The sequence below is a fragment of the Rhea pennata genome, chromosome 12 (genome assembly GCF_028389875.1).
Source record: "Rhea pennata isolate bPtePen1 chromosome 12, bPtePen1.pri, whole genome shotgun sequence".
Taxonomy (NCBI): Eukaryota; Metazoa; Chordata; class Aves; order Rheiformes; family Rheidae; genus Rhea; species Rhea pennata.
The window spans coordinates 14,206,490-14,227,668 of NC_084674.1; the positions used below are offsets into that span (position 1 = coordinate 14,206,490).

The window sequence follows — 21,179 nt, forward strand, 5'->3', positions numbered from 1 at the left end:
TGCACGCCGCCCCCCGCACCGCCGGCGGGGCCCGGCTGCCCTCGGGCGCCACGTCCCGCGTCGGGGCTGCGCGCCTGGCCAGCCCGGCACCCCCAGCATGCCCTGGCCCAAGGGCGCTGCATGCCCGGGGGATGCTGCGTGCCCAAGGGTGCTGCATGCCCAAGGGTGCTGCATGGCACAGGGATGCTGCGTGCCCCATGGGTGCTGCATGGCACAGGGATGCTGCGTGCCCCAAGGGTGCTGCGCGCCGTGGGGATGGATGTTGCATGCCCCACGGGTGCTGCGCAGCGCCGCGCAGCGCAGACGCTCCAGCTGCCGCCCTGCTGCACCCGCTTTCCGCTTCGGTGGAGCAACTCTGCCGATTCCCACGGCCACCCGCGGCCGCGCCGTCGCCTCCGCCGCCTCCCACCCTTGGCAGACGTGGCGCCGCGCGGGGCGTGCAGCACAGCGGCCCCGGGGACGGGCGCAAATGGCATCCGCCAAGGGCCAGGCACGGCCACTTGCTGAGAACGTGAGACATCCTGGACTTAAAAATAAGGGCAAGCGGCAGCGCCTCGGTTGCAGCCGCGAGGCTTCAGCTCACAACTCGTTAATCACTTGAAGGCGCCCTGTGACCTGGAGACATTTGAGCAGCAAGAGTGAAAGGCGCTGAATAAAGCCGGCGCATTGCTACTGCTTTCGTGAAAGCTTCTCCAAGAACCTCATAAATTAACTGCAGAGGCGGACGAGGCCAGGCCGGCACAGGCAGCGCGAGCGCGGTGCTGCCGAGCTCCGGCGCGCCGCTCGCACGGCCCGCAGCGCCGGATCTCCGGAAGAGAAGCGGGAATGAGCTGCTACCCAACGCCCGGCTGCTCCTGGCAGCGCTGCAGCGGCGAGGCGAGCCCAAAGGCGCAGGGCCGCCCGGCGCGACAGCCCTGCCGACCCCCCGCCAGCGCCGCTCACCCACACCGGGTCACCCGGAGAAGACGCAGGGGCTGAACTCAGGCGCGTGCACCAATATTTTTCAAGTCCCCACATAAGGTACTGCAGCAGCAACACACGGCGCAGCGCAGGGAACCACGAAACCTGCAATTATCTGCAAAAACTAATTAACCCCCCCCCAGACCCCGAAACAGGCTCAGACTGTTACCAGGGAGAGCAGGAGGCTCTCCACGCGCGCTGGCGTTGCTCGCACCGCGGGGACGGCGGGGCTCCGCAGCCGGCGAGGGGCCAGCCCGCACGCCCTGCGGCGCGCCGCGAGGCCCAAAGGATTTTTCCTAATGCAAAGTCACGTCTGCGCGCTCACCGAACAGACACGTCGCACCGCCAGCGTCGGGGCTGCCCCGCACCCCCGCAAGCCGAGGCGACCGCCCCACGGCCCGTGTTTCGCGCACGCTCCCCGGGCCCGAAGCGGGCCGTTTCCGACCAACAGGCCAACGGGCTTTAAACTCGGAAGAGAGAAAAGTCGAGAAGCACATCTAGGCACGCTTCAGTTTTTTTGAGGAGCTGATGAAGCAGAAACACCAACCAATTTTAAGATGGCCCTGCAGAAGCAGCAGGCTCTGATGGGCCTCCGCAGCAGGGACGGAGCGGCCCCTGCATCGGGGAAACCACACAAGTAACCCGTTTCTCTGGCACGCCTCCTCCTCCTCCTCCTCCTCCGCAGGATCGCCAGCTCCCACGGAAATAATCTCGACGCCAACGGGTGGCCCGGCTGGCGCTGCGATTTCGCAGAGGCGCGCTTCGCAGCGTGATCTTTCGGATGCCCGTCACAGCACGGTTATAAATTAAAACCTGTTAATATTTAAAGCTGGTTGCCCATCGGCCAGCCAACTATCAGCCTGAACGCAGCCTCTGGAGGGCTGGAAGTCGGAAACGTGCCCTTTCGCCCTCATTTATTTATAGATGGCAGAAACGAGATCGTTATTTCTGGAGCGCCGCTTCGCAAAACGTGCCTCTCTGACCCACTTGTGCTAGAGCGAGGCAGCTCCCAGTGGCGAGCCCGGGCCGCCCCGGCCCCACGGGCCCCCCACGCCGCGGCGAGCGCCCCGGCGAGCCGGCGCTGTTAGTCGCTGGCCAGCCAGCCGGGCCAAACGGCAGCGGAAAAAGCACAGCCGGAGACGCCGGCCTAAAAATTCCTGCCGTGCCCTTCGCTCTCCCAGCGCGCGCCCCATCCCCGCACGCGTGCACGTACCAGCGGATGCAGCGCGCGTCCGATGTCGCGAGGGCGTCGGGGCTCGGCGCTCCCGCGCAGCGCCGAGGCCGGGCGAGCGCTGGGGAGGCGGCTGCGGGGGGCCGGGGCGCGCTCGGGCCCGGCCCCCCCGGCTTTGCGCTGGGAGCGTGCGGGCACCCCCGAGGCCCGCACCGCCGGCGCGCTCGCGGCGCAGCAGCCTGCTCCATCACGATGCCGGTAATCGCCAATTAACAGCGCCGAGCAGCAACGCCGCTCTCCCCTCCCCCCCCTTTTTTTTGAATTATAATGCAAATTAATTATACTGATTTTAAATATTTTTCCTAATTTTTACTTGCATTTCTGGCCGGCCTTTCCCCCTCCCCGCTTCCGCGCCCCCACCCCTCCCCCGCCGCCGCCGCCCGGAGCGGGTCACGCGCGCCCCCGCCCGCGCGTGGGCCCCGCCCGGCCCCGCGGCCCCCCCGCGCCCCCCGGCCCCGCCGCCGCTCACCGAGCCGCGCCGCGCCGGCCCCGCCGCGCCCGCCCTCCGCGCCGCTGCCGGCCGCGCTCCGCGGGGGCGCAGCCGAGCGCGCCGCCTGCGCGCGGGCGCGGCGCGGCTCTGCGCGGGCGCGGCGCGGCTGCGCCCGGCCTGCGGGGGAGGGGGGAAGGGGATGCAACACGGGTGCGAGGGGGGTGCACTGGAGCTGCAGGGGGACGCCGGGGCTGCGAGGGGAGACGCGAGAGGATACAGCGCGGTGCGAGGGGGTTACGCTGGGGCTGGGGGGGCAGGAGAGGGGGCTGCAACGAGGATACAGCAGATGGAGAAGGGGGGATGCAAGAGAGATGCAACAGGGACACACGACGGATACAGCGGGAGACACAGCGCAGCTGCAGCCGGGGTCCGGGGGATGCAGCTGGGTGCCGAAGGGGCTGCGCCACAGCCCCAGCAGGGGTGTAAGGGAGTGACGTGATGCAGATGCGATGGGGAAACAGCAAGGATGCAAAGGGGCCTGCAACGGGGACGTAAGAGGATAGCTGGGGGGATGAAACGCAGCTGCAACAGGGATGTAAGGGGGGGGGGCAGCACTCCACCCCCCCCACAGGCGCTGCGCAGCCCCCCTTGCGCCGGGCCCGGGGCATTTTGCCAAGTTAGGGCAAAGGGGTCCATCCCTTCCCCCTGGCTGTGGGAAGCGGCTGTGCCCACCAGCGAGCACAGACCACCCCCACATTTCCCATGGAAAGAGCCTAAAGGCTGAAATCAGAGCACCCTGCCAAGGCGTTCACGCTGCACGAGGATTCACCTGAAGCCTGCCGTTTGGGCTGCAAGCCTCTTTCCTCCCCTCTCTTCGCAGTGCGGGACATTATTTGCTAGCTGCATGTCAACCTGCATTTAAAAGCTGCTTTATTTTTAAAAAAAAAAAAACAGTCAAGCCAAATCCCTTTGCTATAAAAAAACTTATTTTCCTTCTCCCTGAGTTATATAGGAGCTTGGGATTCACCTTGAAAATATGCCCAAAAGTAGGGGGGAAAATTATTAAATTGGAAATAAGATCAGCAAGTAAATACAAGTAAACTGAGTCAAATCCTCACTACATCTGTGATTTGAGGAAAGCAAGTCTCTTTGGTCTGGCTGGCGCAAAGAGCTGAGAGAACTGGTGGAAAGGGCTTTGCAGGGCAGAGTTCGCTGTGATAACCAAAAGCTTCTGATAATGTGGGAGGGAGGGAGCCGTTAAACCAGGCACGGGCGAGTTGAAGCAGCCGCAGCCTCGCTACGCTGCCGACTCAAGAAAGTGTCACTAGCTCAAACACTTGACCCAGTTAAGCCAAGGCCCAGCTCTGTGCGAACGTTTTTGGCCTCGTTTAAAGAGACTTCCCATGAACTTCGGCTCGCCAAAGATAAGCTGCGCCGAGGGTGCAGCAAACGGGTGTGTCAGGTGGCTCACAAGGCTTCAAACACCATTTGCAATCGCACTTGTTTGTTCAGCTTCCCCACGACAAGCCGAGCTGCGGACAGCCTGGTTCGTTTAAGTCCCGCTGTAAGGACGCCGCGGGACGTGGCGCGGCGGAGGGCGCGAGCGGTCGGTACTCGCCTGCTGCCCGGGCAGCCCCTCCAGCAGCCCCCGGGCCCCGCGCCGCCGCGCTGGGGCGCCCGCCACCCGCACGGCCCCTGGGAGACCCGAACTGGGGGCCCACGGCTGTAATAACCCGCCCCGGTTATTTCATTTGGCCCCTCGGTACCGGGGCGCCGCTCGTCCCGCAGAGCTTCAGCAGCCGGCGAGGACGAGGCACCTCCGTGCCGTCCCGGCGTCCGGTGGTGTTTCGTGCTCAGACGCCAGGTATTCCCTCCTCCAGCCACAAATTCCTCATCCCTCCCACCAGCCCCGGGAGCCGTGCTTCCTCCCAGCACAGCCATGCAGCTTTGGTGCTGGGAACAGCAGTGGGACCGACTTACTTATGGTCCAGTTAGAAAAAAAAAAAAGCATGTTTTTAAATCAGAGCAGCTGCGTGATTTCAGCTGACAAAGTCAGAGTTGGCTGTCCCATATCCATCGCATTTTCGTAAGGGTACAATAATAATTCTGGTGAATGAATCACCGTGCCGGCGGGACCCGGCCCATCCGTTCCCGGCGGCGCCGGGGGGGCGGCGGGCGCCCCGCCAGCATCGCCACCTTGGCGGCACCCGCCGCTGGGGACCCGCGCGGGGCCAGGGTGCCCCAGGCAGGGTAACGCTTTAATCGCACCGCAGCCACCAAAACTTGCCCTGCGGGGCAGGGGCGAATAATACTTTATAAATTGCACTCAAAGGCAATGCATATATCGCGTGCATTTTAATTACATGTTTAGCTGCTAACAACAGGGGTGTTCATACACAGTGCAAAAACCGCTCATTCGGTCCCCACAGCGTCCTTACGGACTGGCAACCTCGAAGCCTGCTCTGTTTGGCACGTACTGAAGGCCTTGGCAGCCGCGGCTTCGCTTCGGATTATCCCGTTCTCTCCTAAACCTCAGTTAAATGGCCTCATTCAAGAAACGCACCGGAACACGGAGAGGCGTTTCCCCCGGACTGCTCTAGCTGTCAGGCCTCCTTCCGACCGCTGCTTCAGCAGCGCCGAGGCTTTGAGTTTGAAAAGGGAAACCCCGCCAGAAGATGGTACCAGCGAAGGAATTACTCCTGGTAGCAATCTCTTCAGTGGAACAAGTGCCTTAACGAGCAGTAAATAAAGATGGAGCACCGGCCGAAGCTCTTCCGACCCCGAACGAGCGCCCGTGACCCTGCGCACGGCCTGTTTTTGCCCTTACCTTGGTTTCCAGAGGAGCACGCGCGGACGGGTTTTATTGTTAGCCTGGCATTAAGGCGCTTCCCGCGTGTCCATATTTGGTCTACAGCCCGATGTTGAACTTTAGCAACCCGGGGCGGCTCGAGCGCCTCGTCACCCATTAACCGGGAACTCCAGGAGACAGCGCCGACGCGCCGGCCGCGGGCGCCCGCGCAGCCCAAAGGTCGTCGCGTTTCCCCAGGCTGGTGCGCTTTTGTGCGCTTCGGGGCCGGTTCTTCCTGCTGTCCCAAAGACTTCCTACGAGGGCAGCGGACGCCCTCCGCGGCCGTCGCCCGGGTAAAACCACAGAGCCCGGGCGCGGGGACGCGCTCCCCGTCCGGCCCGCGGCGCGGCGGAGGGCTGCGCGGTGCTTTCCGGGGCGCCGAGGTAGCGTTTCCCATGCCAGCGTATCTCTGGGGGCGGCAGAGCTGAGCAGAAGCGTGGGCAGAGGAAAGGGGCAAAAAAGATAAAAATGAAAGGAGAAGACCCCGTAGCTACCCACGGGGCGCCCACGCACTACAGCTGGTGGCCTAGAAGCCTCCCCACACCTCGTTTGAAGCAAGGCTGTTTGCTGGCTCGGAAGACCTCCTAGACCGTTTGCCGTGTTCGCCTTTCCCGGCAGCGCCTGTCCCTCCGAATATGTCTGTGTGTCTGTACATACGAGTATTTCCCTGCCCCGCACGGTCACGGGCCCCGGGAAAGGCAGGAGCGAGCCGCAGCGGGCGCTGGGGGTCGCCGGCGAGGTCGCCGCCTCCGTGGGGCCTCGCCAGCCCCGGCGCCGCCGGGCTCCCCCCTCGCCGGCGCGGCCCCTCGGGGCCGAAGCGCCGCGAGCCCCTCGGGGCGGAGGCGCGAGCTCCCGCCGCCTCTCCGCACGGAAAGATGGAAGGGAGGGAAAAGGAGGAAACCAGCAATTCCTGTTTGCTCGTTCCTGAGCGACTCGGCTCAGCTCGCGCTCTGAGCCGGCGGCGGGACGGACGCACGGACGCCCGCGCGCGCCCGCGGACCGGTGGGCGGCTCAGCCTGCCCCAGGCCTGCACGATGCTGCTCGTCGTGGTGCTTTCGCTCGTCTGCTTCAACGCATCTCTGAGCCTGAAAATCTGCTCCTTCAACGTGAAGTCTTTTGGAGAAGCAAAAATAGCCAGGCAAGAAGTCATCGATGCCGTGGTGAAGGTACGTCTACAGGAGAGGGAAACTGCGCTTTTCAAGGGCTTCTTAGCGCCTTATAACGTTGTGGTTCATTTGTCTTTACACAGGCAAATTTCAAGTTAAAGAATGACTAAACATTGAAAATTATCTTTTACTGCTAATGCAAAAATCGGTCTGTCATTGAGTAGCACGTTTGCAGCTATTTTAGCCTGCGTGAGAATACAACATAAACAACATTTGCTGTTTCCTTTGGAAATTTAGTTTAGGAAAGAATGAAAAACTTTGTGCGCAGTGAAAAGCAGCTTTCACTCTGAATCCACAGAGCCTTATTTTGTGATGCACTATTTGCTTTGCTTATGCACTAATTGTTCTGAAATATCCTCTAATTAGATGAATTCTCTGGATAGTGGTGAGTATCACATTAGGGTGTGATACAGAATTGAAAAGTTTATTGTATTACTGTATTATTACATTATTATACAGAATTGCTAGTTTATTTAAAGAAAACTCACCAACACACTTCCTCCGAAGCATCTGAAAGATAACTTCATTTTTAAAGTGAAATGATCACGTTTTGGAGTTAGGGCTTGAAAGCCTCACCGGGGATGCCTCCGTATCCGAAGCCTTAGTGTCAGCAGCATGGCTCTGCGCACCAGACCCCAGCAGAAAAGGCAGCCACCACTTATTTTTGTTTCATTTCTTTCGTCGCACTCGACTGGACAAGAAGGGATTTTTGTTTTTGTTGTAAAGATACCAGCTCTGCATTTCTGGACTTCCCTCCTATACTGACAGGACCATTTGGAATGTAAACTAAATTACGGGCAATATATGCGGTTTCCGCAGTTTCAGGAGAAGCCTAACAGCGAGTGGCCATGTCCAGGCACCTTGGCACAACGGCAGTTCACATCACCTTCAGCTTCCCTGCTTTGGGGCAACGGGGGCGTTTTTTCCCACAAATGACACCCTCAAAATTTGACGAGGGACAAAACCTGTGGCAGAAACAAGCCCCTGAGCATCCTGCACGCAGAGCAGCTGTGGCGGTCAGCGAGGAGAGCCGGCTCGGAGCAGCTCGGCACGGCACGGCTCAGCTCGGGAGGAAAGATAAAATCCTGTCTGCGAGTCTGCAGGGAGGGAAGCAGAACCCGACCGGCTGCAGGAGGAAACGAGAGACTTCAACGGAGGCTGCAGATGCCTCTTCCCCTGCAAACTTCCTTCTCCTGGGCAAGTGCAGAAGTTTGCAAGCAAAACCCAAACCGCGCAGCTCCCGGGCTCCCTCTCCCACTTCCCGCTCCAGCTTGGCGGGCGGCTCAGAAAGGAGAAGGCCTCTGCCGGGGCCGCGGCCACCCCGGTGGCCCTTCCCCTCCCGCGCAAGGCGAGCTGGCCCACTGCACGCGCCCGACGTGCGCTGCACTTCTCCCTTCGCACAAACAGCCGCAGCTTCCTAACGTGTTTCTAATCCTCCAAAATAATACACTGAGCACAGACTTGCTTTTTGCTCTTTCCCGTTGCAGGTCATTTCCCGCTGTGATATCATGTTACTGATGGAAATAAAGGAAAACAACAACAGAATATGCCCCCTTCTGATGGAGAGGCTTAACAGGTGAGGGGGATGCTCCACACGCCTGGATTAACGCAAGCGTGGGCTGCAAGGCGCAGGCACCCACAGGCAGAAACTGGAGCCTGGCTGGGCTGGGAACGATTTTCCTCGCTGCCCAGATCCCACCTCTGATGATGGTCTGCACTAGCTATTTCCTCAGAAGGTGAGGAAGGTGAAGAAAAATATTTCAGTAGGCAGATATTGGGAGAGCTGAACAGAGGCAGAGCCCAGGCCCGTGATCTCTTCAGCCCCACTTACCAGCAGGATCAGCCCTGGGACCAGAAGATCTGAGTCCGGGTGTGTCTACCCCAGCAACCAGGAGAAGACCAGACTCTCTGGCAGCTCTCAGGAGCCCACGGCTAAGCTAGCTCCAGAGCAGTGTAGCAAACGTATTTTCAAAATCAGTATAATTAATTATTAATTACAGAATGGCCAAGGCTGCGACAGGCACAGAGGGTGCAGAATACAAGGGAAAGCAGTGAAGAATATACCCCAAACGCAACACATCCTTAGAGGACTTTTTGTCTCTATAGCCTGCCTCTGAAACCCAGCAGTCATACGCTTCTGCAGAGCCGCTCATATAAGACTCGTTAGCAATTAACTCCTCCTCAGCCCTTTATAAACACAAAAATAAACTAATAGACACCATTTTCTTTCCAGATGGTCAAAAGGGCCAAAAGAAGAATACAGCTACGTGGTTAGCAAAAGACTGGGAAGAAAGACCTACAAGGAGCAGTATGCATTCCTCTATAGGTAGGCGAGCGCTGGCACGGCACCGGGAGCCCCAGCCACGGCCGTGCCCCACAGCGAAGGCCACCTCACCTGGCCCCCGCCCTGGCCAAGCTCCGTCACTGCAGCAGAGCCAGTGGTTAACTCGGCATTTCGCACCTCGTAGCCTGCTCGAGGTGGTCTTCACCAAGAACGGGCAAGGTGCAATTTGCTGTGGGATATTCGCTGGACTATTTACAGACTGACATGTTGCAGGCAAAATCTGGTGTCAGTGAAGCAAATCTACCAGTATCCTGATCTCCAGCCTGGGGATGAAGATGCCTTTTCCAGAGAGCCCTTTGTCGTCTGGTTTCTCTCCCCCAAAACTGGTGAGATGCTTTCAAAAATGAGCCCCTCTTCTACGGGCAGGTCCCACCGAGCAGCACAGTGCAGCACGCAGCCCCACATGGTAGAACGAGCTGCCCCACAGCCACCAGCGCATCTGCTCTCTGCTCCATAACACTGTGCCAACGTGCTCCAAGCTGCCGGCATGGCCGTAGGAGCAGCTATCGCCGTGATTTCAGAAAGTGGCTTGCTTTGCACTAGTGCAGCATGTTATCATTTAATCAGCAGCAGAGCAGTTAACGTGGGAAGCGGTGCCGCTGCACAGCCAACATCCTCTGTTGTGCTGCCAAAATGCAAGCTGCTTTTCCTTCAGAGAAACAGTTGCTTTCAAGTCAGTCACATTTTTGGACTTCATGATTCATTGCGTATTTAACTGTTATATTTCTTCCTGTTTTGCCTTGTTTTTAAGCTGTCAAAGAGTTTGCTGTAATTCCTCAGCATACCACACCAGAAACAGCAGTGCGAGAGATTGATGAGCTCTACGATGTGTATTTAGATGTAAAGCAGCACTGGACAACTGAGGTTAGTTAAGACCTTTATGTTACTGTACCAGCTTTGACACCAGTTCACCAGGGACAATGTTCAGAGTTTAGTGGTCTTGAAGCAGCTGGTGGAAGTCCCACATTTCTAACATCTCTTTGACATATTTTCATTTGCTGCTCCAGCTTTTACTCAGTAAACTTGATCTCCTGATGATACAGCCAGTTCCCTAAAATGGTCCATTCCCTGCTCTTCTCTTCCCCACCTGGCTCCAGGTCAACTGCCCCGCTCTAGGTATGCGGCAGGAGGGAGTTTGGAAAGGCAGGTATTAGAAGCCGTATGAGAAGGGAATCAATACGTACACCATATCAGAGAGAGGGAATGTCTTCCAGGAAAAGTACCACCTTTTTCCACTCTTACATTAATGTTCTAGCATGTGCTTCAATGGTCAGCCTCTGCAAGCTGTTGACCTAAGCTCTCACTTTTTGAACTGCAATGGCTATTAGCAACATTTGTCAATCATAAAACTCATTGCCGGTTGTATTTTGAAGAGTTAATCTCCTTCCAGAACTTCATCTTCATGGGGGACTTCAACGCTGGCTGTAGCTATGTCCCGAAAAAGCAGTGGCAGAACATCCGACTGAGGACTCACCCTGAGTTTGTCTGGCTAATAGATGACAAAAATGACACAACGGTTAAGAAAAGCACAAGCTGCCCATATGACAGGTAAGCAGAGCAGTAAACCCTTCCCTGTTTATACCTCTCTTAGCAAAAAATATGTGGAAAAGCGTCAACGCCTGTCACACAAAGCCACCTGCACGTGAGGCTTTCAAGGATTAAGGCGAGTCCAGTGGAAGCTGACATCCAACCGCTTCTGACCAGGAGCACAAAGCGGTTTGCAGGTCTGTTGGCGAGCGGTTTGGAGGAAAGAGGCAGAATTCACGCCAGAACTTGGCGTGAGCCCTTGGCACCCCCGGGGGGCTCTGCAACGGCCGAGCGAAAGGCCCCTCTGCAGAGCTACCTGCGTCGCCCTTGCCTGCTCTGCACCACGATCTGTACGTTCGTGATTCGGACTGTCGAAGGCAACGCCGCGCAGCGCTGCGGGGGCCCAGCGGGGGCCGGCCCGGGGCGGGGGGTCCGAGCGTCCCGCAGCAACGCCCCGTTTTTTTCCTTGCCGCTTCCAGAATCGTGGTGAGCGGGGAAGCGCTCGTGGGGGCCGTGGTGCCGCGCTCGGCGAGCGTCTTCGATTTCCAGGCGGCTTTCGGGCTCACGGAGGAGCAGGTACAGCGCGGCCCCGGGCGCAGCGCGGGGAAGCCCCCGCTCCCGGCGGGAGCGCGCTGCAAAGCGCCGCGCGCCTCCGCACTGTCTCGCCGCGCCAGCCCGGCCCCCAGCGCCCCCCGCTCTCCCTCGCAGGCGCTGGCCGTCAGCGACCACTTCCCCGTGGAGTTCGAGCTGAAAACCGCCGGCGGCTCCTCCGGCTGGCCGAGGCCGCCGCTCCCGAAGAGGGGGCAGCCGAGGAAGAACCGCCGCCGCCGGCCGAGGGCGTCCTGAGCCCTCGCTCGCGCGCGCGGCCGAGGCGCAAGGCAGCCAACGCGTCTCCCTAAAAGACTGGCGTAGCTGCGGTCACGGCAAGCGCGGTATTTCAGGGGAAAATCAGATATTTTGTTAAACTTCAAATATTTCACATAGGAAGGTGAATTAAGCCTTCAGATTATTTTACTCACTGTAAGCACTGCAAAAATCAAATAACGTAACACATTATTTAACCCAATGCTCCAGCGATCTGTGTTTTCGGATCAGCCTACACACTTTATTTAGCGCAAATCTCGTCAGATAAAAGTCATCCGAAAACTGCCGTCCAGTCCCAGTGGTTGCGGGGCTGGGAGTTTCCGAAGCGCGTAGTGAGTCGGGTAGGTCTGCGTAGGTTTGCCTGCGTTTAGCCTATAAATTTACTAGACAATATTGTAAGTGTATCTTTAAATATTAAATATTTTGTGATTTTCCCCACCGGGGGCTCATTGCCTGGTTCTTCCCATTGCAAAGCGGCTTGTCAGTCGCCCAGGCAGCGGCATCCGCACGCACGCTGCAGCCGGAGCTCCCCGGGCGCTGCTCCCCTCCGCACGCACGCGATGGATGCTCCTAGGGCCCCCTCTGGTGGCACTGCTATAAATCCCAATATCCCGCCTGCAAGCCCAGCCGGCGGGAAGGGCCCCGGCGTCCGGGGCGGTCGCCCCCCACCCCCGGCATCGAGGGCAGCCCCGAAGGGCCCCCGCTCGCGCGGGGCCGCAGCGGTGGCCCGCTGGCCACGGGCCCCGAAGCCCGTAGCGCACCGCGCCGCGCTCGGAGGAAATACCCCCGCCGCCGCCGCGGGGCTCGCGGGACCCACCGCCTCCCAGCTAGGCACGTACGTAAATATTTGCAGTACCAAGGCCCTCCAGAACAGCAGTTAATCATGGGAAAGACCTGTCAAGCATACCTCTGGGTCCCACTAAATTATATTTTGCCTATCAAAAAAGATCTTTTTTTTTTTTTAAAGTCACGTATGTTAGGCTTTCATTCACGTTATATAAAGCATGCACTTGAAATCCTAGGAAAATTAATAGTGACACAAGCTATAAATCCAGACTGACTCAGTGACATTGCCAATGTTTTTCCTAAGCATGCAACATGAATTCACAGCTACGAAACTCAACTGTGAAAGCCTAAGAAATTCCGACAAGCGATTTCAAAGCGTTTTCCCGGGGGAGCCTGTGGAAATAGCACGCCACAGGACGGGTATCTGGCAAGCGGCACGGGGCTCGGCGAAGCTGTTTTGATAACCTGCGGCGAGAGGGACCCGCCGAACGTTAACGATCGCTGCCGATTTCTGATGGAAAAACATCGCTCCCGGCGCCCTGCCGCTTCCCTCCGGCGCGGTGCCCCGCGGGGGGACGGCAAGGCTGCGGCGGCCGCTTTGCTCTGCTTTGGGCGCACGAAGCACGGAGACCTCGGGAGACCTGTGCTGGAGAGGGAAAGCTTTAGTGCTCCGCTGTTAATAAATGATTGTTGAAGGTGTTTTCATAGCTCTAACTTATCATAACACGGGGAGGAAAAGAAACCTTTTATTAAATAAACATTTGCTTAACACAAGCTGGGGCGTTCGGCGCGTGCGGGGTTTGCAGGGTTTATTCCCCCCTCTCCTTTTTTTTTTTTTTTTTTGGTTACAAAAGGTACAAAATACCTTTCTGTATTACAAGAACATTGCAACAGAAGGTGAAGGGGAAAAAAAGCGACAGTTTTAAATAAGTACCTTTTACTGAGAATAAAGCAGGTTCTGAATTCAAAGCTTTGGGTTCTTGCTTTCCAAAGAATGAACAATTAGAGGGAAACGTAATTACAGGGGTTGCATAATCTGAATAAAAACAGAGTCCTGCTAAGCAACAGCATCGCGATCTGCATTACTAATATATGCAAGAAACACTAAAGTGCAAGAAAGCGTACTGCTTTGAGGGTAATGGAAAAATATGTTTTTCTAAGCCGAAAGTAACCCGCACAACTGTAGACCCGGCATGAACTGCAGCCTTGATTTCTGCAATAACATCTCCTGACAATTTAAGTAGAGTGGATTATCTTTAATATATGGCGGATTATATTTAATATATGGCGGATTATATTTAATATATTGCAGTGATCCTGGAAAGGGCAAAGAGCAGCCCTTAAACCCATTCGCACCCCACGCCCCGCGCTGCAGCTTGCTGCGTGCCCCCTCTGCACGTGCCTCGCAGGAGACGCAACTTGGCGTGATAATACAGCGAGGCATCGGGTGCAACGTCCCAAACATCATCAGATGTTTATTATCTTACAAGCAGAATAATATACTAGGCTCCAAATGTCATGAAAGGTATTTCACTGGAATGCAAACACTGGAAGAAAAGACCAGACTGTACCGGGCCCTCGATGAATTGCCTTGTGTCGCCAGCGGCAAGGGGCCGAGCGGGAGCAGCAAGCTGCCCCTTTTGGAAGTAGCGGTACTTTAACGCTTTTTTTTCCAAAAGGGCTAAACCGACTTTGAAATCAAACCCAGCACCGGCAGGGTAACGCTGGGGCAAATTACACAGACTGCAAAGAAGTCATGCCCTGGCACTACAATACATGCTCAATTTTACTCACACGTGCAATCACTTTAAAAACCACGAGTCCGCTTGAAAGACTAAAATTAAGCACAATTATGGACACCTACAGAATTAGGGCCATCTGGTGCCTAAAGAGAAACAAAACACGAGATAAACACTGTTTTTGCAGTCGCTGCTCTGGATGAAGCGGGGCTTTGAGGGACGGGGTCCAAGAACCGCGGCCCGGAGGGGCTGCCGCGTTTCGCCGGCCGGCCCCCGGGGCGACGAGACTGTTGGTGCCTCCCCAAGGCCGAAGGCTCAGAGCGGGCGAGCCAGGACCAGCTCGCCGCGGAGGAGCCCCGCGAGCCCGCGCTGGAAAAGGCGCCGCGCAGGAGCGAACCCTTCCGCTCCCCTCCCCTCGCCGCGGGGGGATTGCTGCCCCTTCCCTCGCGCCCGCGACGCAGCGGGCGCCCCGCCGCCGAGGCGGAGGAGCGAGGCCGGGGGCTGGCCAAAAACAAGGTTTTGGGTTCCAGATCTCCTCCCCACCTTCCAGAATTTCACAGTGACCAGGAATCAAAAAACAAAAAAAAAAAAAAAAAAGCAAAGCATCTTAAATAACAAATTCATGAAGCGCCGAATTGTGTCCTCTGGAACAGTTGTGCCCCAAAGCGCAGCCAAGCGCATAATACGGCTTTTGTACACAACGTGAAAGACACCCACGACACCCCAGGGACCTTTGCTGCTGTGAGGAAGGACTATGAGGTAGGCCTTCAACAAGCTGCCTCCTCCAGCGATCATGAGACTTTTTGCATCTTTTGTGTTGCATACAATACAACCAAAGATGCCCATTCATGTTTGGTAGGTGATGCAGAAAGCAAGCGGCCATGCTCTCAGCAAGTTTAACCATAACTTGTATGTGGAGCAGTCCTTAAAACTCTCCCACCTCCCCCAGGACAGGGCTCCTATGCATCGCTTAGGAGAAAAGCCACCCTGCGGGAGATGCTCTCTTGACTGCATTTTTATAACAAGGCTCCACAGGGATAAATACTATTCTCAGTTTTGAGCAATACCCCAAAATACAAGGTATCTCTGCCTATTACCACCCTGGTTCCAGCGCTGGTCATCAGGAACAGGAGGGGGCAAGGTCAGAGACACCCGGAGAGATACAAGGCGGCACTCCAGCCCTTCCACAAACTGAACGAGAAAGCCACAGGCAGCAATCCTGCACGCAAGACCCCGGGGTAAGACAGAACGAGTACAGCACTGCAGGGATGGTGAGCGGTGGCTGCTGCAGGATGGACTTGGCAGAGCAGAAAGACAGGCGGGCTGGGCGAGGGCCGCGGGCGGCTAACGCTCCAGGGTGGCCTGCTGGGATGAGTAGGTGCTGCTGGCACAGAGGTTCCAGCTTTCCGTGAGAATTTGCAGGATGTGCAGGGGTGCGCATCTTGCAACAGGAAGTACAACCAGCCAGAAAAGGCTCCTTTTTCCCGTACACAGCTCACAACTCACCCCCTTGTTGTGGATGTTAAGAGGAAGGACTGAGCAGTGGCAACAGCCACTTGCTGCCTTCACACAGAGCGGAGGACACCGCAGGCGTGCAGAAACCCTAAGGATTCGGATCACCCCACAGCCCGAGCGCAGTAGCTGAGAGTCCCACTGCTGCACAGCTTCGGGGCAAAGACCCACAAGGGCTTTCAGAGCTGCAGCAGCATCTTCCTCACGTTAACAGGAAGAGCTACCTTAGAAATGTGGCTGAGAAACAGCTCCCCTTTTTCAGCAGCAAGTGTGTAGACCGCAGCCAGGGCTGGCAGAGAGACCTTGGGTCATGCTGGGTCGCTGGCCACCAGTGGGCAAGAGTCCAGCTTGCTACCTGCAAAGACGCTCCTTGGATTTAGTTGTGTTCACAGGAGAGCTTGAGCGAGCTGAGAAAGGACAGAGGAACTCCCAAGGGACACATGGGTCCCATGGTGGCTGAAACCTGCTGCAAGCTGCTGACCAAGGAGAGACCGTAAACAAGAACAGAAGTTCAAACAAATCTGCAGGTAAAAAACATAGTCGACTTCTACAGCTACAGGCAAAACACCCCGTCCTCTAAGTAACATGGGACTGCTTCAAGTGTCACCGGGCTAGTGGAGCCATGTACCTGAAGGACAGTGCCTGGAGCCCCATGCCGTGCTTGTGCTTCATGGGAATACTGCACAAAGTTTGCAAGCTGCCATATGCAAACCAGTTCCTGTGTGCCCAGGGGTTGCTGGCAGACAGGAGACCACACTTGCACTTTCTTCAGCAGCCCAGTGGTATCTCATATCACTGCAAGTCTACCCAGCCAGTAACAGGCACTTGGGCACCAGTACCCTGGGACACCACAAACCACAGCCCAACAGTTGCTGTACTCACCTAGAGGACTGCTACTAAGGTGGGAAGTGCAAAGGGAAATTTCCAGCAAGATGCCAAAGACTTAGAGCAGAGCCTGGAGTCCCACCAAGGTTCTGTGCTTTTAAGATGTCCAGCACAACACATTTGAAAAGTTTGTCTTCAACAGCCAGAGCTCAACCACTTCCACGTGAGCTCCACTCCTTTTCCATCCATTGAAAACTGTTGCAATGTGCCTGCAGAAACAACATTGCTGCTACTCACAGAAACAATTCAGAGCAAAGCTGCACTTCTAAACCCATGTAGCCTCCCAGAGTGTGGGACTCTGCCTGGCTTCCTTGCAAAGGGTCAGCCACACACAGCAGTTGCAGTAAACAAGCCCCTGGAGGGCCAAGCTGATGACTTCCAGCTGAGCTTTGTTTACCATCAGTTACTTCTGCTCCCAGAACCAACTGTGTCACCTCACATCCCCACAGCAAAACCACACCGCTGTGATTTATAGCAGTGTCCACCCAAGGGAGGAGCCACCTTGGAGGTGGCTGGTTCACAGCAGCAGCTCTGCGTTTTGTACCACCAGTTCAGGCTGCGTTCAGTGCCACCTTCCGAAGAAAACTTTGCTAGGCAGAAACCAGCTTCAGTGCTCTGCTGCTTTACCTTCCTCTTCCCCACTAACCACGTTCAGGCGTACGCAGAGGCACCACTCAGTGCGCACCCAAGACCTTGTGAAAGCAAGGCCCAAAGACCTTAACGACATCTCAAATGGAGGACACAGGACACTTGCTGTATCTAGTAAGTTAATTCTTGTGGTGTCAGTGCTCGGCTGTTTAGGCAGTCACGCCAGAGTTTTTATTGCTTACGCAAGGCAGATCGCTTGTTTGCTATCGCAACCTGAACCAGAACCTAGCTTTTGCTAGAAGTAACATTGGGCAAGGTAACAATCACAGCCCACTGATTTCATGAACAACTCCCATTAGTTCCAGCTAGTGTGATTAGACCGAGAAGCCAAGTGGTAACAGGCAAGAGCAGTTACTGGGCAATACAAGTCGCACAGACACAAGGCTCCCAGGCTTACTCAAAGCGACAGTTGTTACCACGGTTTGGTTTTTTTTAAAGATTAAATGAGAGGTTCACGCTGACATAGCACAAAGCTAATAAGATACAGTTAACTATAAAAAGGAAATAATCTGATAAACCTGGGGCAGGAAAGTCCTTGGCAGCAGCCGCCGTCCCGCCGTGTCTCAAGTTTCACTGCGGCTTCCAGCGGGAGCAGTGTTTGGAAAACATCTGCTGGTCTCCATGGCCACGTCCTGCCACGTGAGACCTGGCCAGCCGAAGGTGCGGCAAGTTGCTGGAAACCACCTTTTGCAAAAAAACGAACGGCCTCCAGGTTGCTACCGGCACGTCCTTAGGAGCAGCTTGCGGGGCGGCAGCAGCAACGTGCCCGCGCCGGGCGCCTCCACCAGCGCACAGGGACCCGGCTCGGCACGATGAGCCCCGAGGCCCGTGCAGCCCCCGGGGGCCACCCGGCGCCTGCAGGGACGTCCCGAAGCTGCTCGGCGGAGACGGCCAGCTGCAGCCCCAGCGGCTGCAGGAAAGGCTGGGGAAGACAGGCCAGCTGCTCAGGTTAGCTGCTCACCGATTACCTTAAATCTAAGCAAAACAAAACAAAACAAAAACAAACAAAAGCACACACAAAAAGTAGCCCAGCCCACTGAAGCCATGCTTACGCTTTTTCACGATGTTTTATTATAGGAACCAAAATCATTGGATTAAAAACAAACGAAAAACCCCTCTGAATGGGACCGAGGTTCTGCCTAGGTTTCTAAAGGCGAGCTGCAAGCTCGCAGGCTGCCTGACGTTCAGGATGCCCAAAGCTGCTACGTGCTATAGGTTTAGTTTGAATTTTATTAGCTACATATGAAAAGAATCCAACGCTGTTTTTAACATGCACATTTTAATGAAGCAAACATTTCTATTTAATAAGTTATAAGATACAATTTTACAATCTTGCATTTTATTCCAGTTTATTTTGCTTTTAGTTACTAGTTTACAATGTAGCGAGCATTTCACATTAAGGCACAAAACAGCACAGTAAAAAAAAAAAAAGAAAAAAAAAAAAAAGAAGAAGAAGAAACCCACCAACCTTTCTATATTTCCCCAATCAGCTGTGCTCACGGGCAGTGCATCAACACAACTACAGAACTGTAAGCGTGAACTTCTCCATAGGGGCAGACAGCAAAGTTTCAACAAGTTTTCAATAAATCCTAGTTTCTCCTAATCAGCGTTAAAGCTCACCTGGAGGGTTTTACTAAAGCCCCAGCAGCTGACAGCAATTCAGATGCGCGCTTGGAGCGTAGTATTGAGCAATTCGGGAGAAACCCGAGAGCCAGGACGGAAGTTTTCGCTCCCGAGCCCTCCGCAGGGACCCCCTGCGCAGCGCGGGGGGCTTCCAGGAGGGCCACGAGCAGCCCCGCTCAGGCCCCCGGGCGCGGAGACGCTAAAAGGACTTGCACCACGCAGGGCTTCACTGGTACTACCGGGAGGTGCGCACTCGCCCGGGAAGCCGCGGACCGTCCCGCGCAGCAAACCGCCGCGCTCGGACCCGCACGGGCTTCCTGTCCGCCGGGCCAGCGCTGCGGGCTTCCCCAAACCCAACCACGCTGGGGTCCGTCTTAAAAAGGAAACGAATCACGAGGAGTCTGGGGAGTTACACGTCGGGCAAGAGTTACATAAGCTTCACCGGTATCCCGAGCTAATTAAAAACCACGTTACTAGCATCCACGGCCAAAAAGCTCCCTGTATAGATTTACAAAGCGCTAACGCAGAAAGGCTGAACGCTACCAGGAAGTAGTTCTCAGTCTGCTTTTGGTCCGCTATAAAAGACAACCTTTTCCTAAATGTAAACCATTAGCAAAGCATTTTCAAAAATGTTTTAAATTTGAGTGGTAAAGCCACTTTTAGTAGCTTTTTATAATGTTAAGCATTAAAATTGATCAAGTATACAAAGGCACCTATTATAGTACCAGTTTTACCTCATTTCTTTACAGAAAAGAATTTGAACTGGGGACAGCCCAAGTCATGTTCCATAACTAAAATCTAAAGTCTCCAGTCAAATAAAATCAGTAGTTAAGATACCCAATTACAAAGACAAATTCCAGTTTTCAATTAACCTCTAAAGTCTTTAACATCCGCAAGGGAAATTAGTGTCTAGTTATCCACATGATTCTCCAAACATTGACAGTGACCCAGACAGTACTGCAAAGGTACAATTTTGAAGAGGATATTAAATAGATTTACATTACATTGATAATTAGGATAGAAGTGAAATGCTTGTAAAAAATAAAGTTACAGAACTTACTTCTGAATGTATTGAAATGTGAGCCATGTGTATCTAGATACTGCATTTTGCAACAGGACCGCACCTGGTACAACTCTAAGTCTGAATTGCAAACGCAAAGGTTGACGCTGACGCTAGACGGGTTTAAGGAACCGTGACGTGAAAGGGACTGCCAGGGATGTGCTCGTCGCCCCACTTCACCGCCAGAACGTAGTCGCCCTTCTCCTTGACGACATACGTTACGTTGTACTGATGGTTTCCCAAATGCTTCACAGATACTTCTTCGCACGGTATTGTGGGCCCGTGGACGCCAACTAGCAACATGTTTGAACCTATGGCACAACAAAAAAAATCGTTAGTATTCATAAGCTTAAGTAAACAGACATGACTGTACCGTAACAGTAGCTCTGTAATACAAGGAATTTATTGTTGAATTTATTGATTTCACAGTGTACAGAGTGGAAGTCTGAGGTATGTTAAGCTAATTTGGTGTAATTTTATTTTAAAAATATTCAACCTCACCAAGACAAGGCTTTATTTGTGCATTTTGCCAGACCTGACATGCAACCGCTATCTAATTACAGCGCAGGAGAGAGCAACACCGTGGAAGTGAGTGAGCACTGCCTTTCAGGGATTTCTTTAGAAGTTAGTGCTGCAGACGAGTGAATAATGCTGGCCTGTAATTCACCCACCACGAAGCTTGCAAATGATGATCATGCCATAACCCAGTTTTCTTTCAGCGCACCTGGCTCAGGTCAGTCATTCGGAGAGCGCCTGGCATCTTCACAGCCTCTACATTTGGACTGATCTGCTGAGCATCATGTAGCATTTACAGCTTTTCTTTAGCATCAGGTCAAAATCTCAATCTCTGAGTTTTAACTCTACAAAATGCCCATTTATAAAAGCTCAGGTATCAGAGTTTGAGAGATCACATTGGTATCCAGCTGCCAGCTCAAAGTCATGCTCTTTCTCTTTTCTAATGCAAAATCTGTAATTAACTGAAAGCTGTTTTAGGGCAAAAAATGTCCAGCTAGACCACCACAGCCTGCAGCTGGTTTTGACAGGGAATCCCTATATCCATACCTGCTTTGCTGCAGTCCACAGAGAAGGTGTTCTTCTGACCCACAAAAGCCTTCGAGAGTCCCGCTCCTCTGGAAACCACCTTGCTAGCATCCGAGGTGGATTTTGGAATGGCACTATAGCACGTTTCAGTTGATGACCTTGTCACTGATTCTACCATGATTGAAGACGTTTCGTTTGCACTGCCTGGGCTAACCAGTCGCTGTCCTGAAGGAAAGATTTCTGACATTCAGATTCACCCCATCAGAAAGGCATTTAATGAGGAAGCTTGGAACCGCCCCCCCCCCCCCAGTGATTAACATGCTGGTGGTCTGCATCCAGACTGCATTTTCAGTGACAGAAGCAATTTCCTACTTCTGTATTTGAGCTAACATCTTCCAGTGACTCTGGAAATAACCCCATCCCAGAACCCTTAAATACCAAGACACATTCAGTGGTTAAAGGACCACAGGAGCTTCAGGATTCATTAAGCAAAGCTGGCTGCTTAAAAAGAGTTA

At 54.7% G+C, this 21,179-nt stretch overlaps 2 protein-coding genes across 5 annotated transcripts in view; one reads left to right on the top strand and one right to left on the bottom strand.

Annotated features, from left to right (window-relative positions):
* Nucleotides 1-6,429: 6,429 nt before the first annotated feature.
* On the top strand, nucleotides 6,430-11,736 carry DNASE1L3 (deoxyribonuclease 1 like 3). The gene is made up of 8 exons (XM_062585645.1): nucleotides 6,430-6,635; nucleotides 8,123-8,211; nucleotides 8,869-8,961; nucleotides 9,193-9,305; nucleotides 9,731-9,843; nucleotides 10,370-10,527; nucleotides 10,986-11,082; nucleotides 11,215-11,736. Exons 1-8 carry the CDS (start codon nucleotides 6,504-6,506, stop codon nucleotides 11,350-11,352), a joined length of 933 nt encoding a protein of 310 aa, XP_062441629.1. The 5' UTR covers nucleotides 6,430-6,503; the 3' UTR covers nucleotides 11,353-11,736.
* A 6,463-nt stretch (nucleotides 11,737-18,199) lies between these two features.
* The window catches only part of FLNB (filamin B), a 79,785-nt gene continuing 76,805 nt past the window's right edge, over nucleotides 18,200-21,179 (bottom strand). For 3 of the 4 annotated variants that reach the window (XM_062585302.1, XM_062585304.1, XM_062585303.1), the window contains 2 exons: nucleotides 20,686-20,889; nucleotides 18,200-19,934 (listed from right to left, as the gene is read on the bottom strand). In XM_062585302.1, the coding sequence (XP_062441286.1) occupies nucleotides 19,747-19,934; nucleotides 20,686-20,889 (392 nt within the window). In that variant the 3' untranslated portion in view covers nucleotides 18,200-19,746. Of the gene's footprint in view, nucleotides 19,935-20,685; nucleotides 20,905-21,179 lie in introns of all 4 variants that reach the window. The other variant, XM_062585301.1, reaches the window with a different exon arrangement.

Excerpts from the sequence above, each read along its gene's own strand:
- DNASE1L3 (XM_062585645.1), top strand. The coding sequence starts at position 6,504 with ATGCTGCTCGTCGTGGTGCTTTCGCTCGTCTGCTTCAACGCATCTCTG. Across the intron at positions 6,636-8,122 it reads TCATCGATGCCGTGGTGAAG|GTCATTTCCCGCTGTGATAT; the intron begins GTACGTCTACAG and ends TTCCCGTTGCAG. Across the intron at positions 8,212-8,868 it reads CTGATGGAGAGGCTTAACAG|ATGGTCAAAAGGGCCAAAAG; the intron begins GTGAGGGGGATG and ends TTTTCTTTCCAG.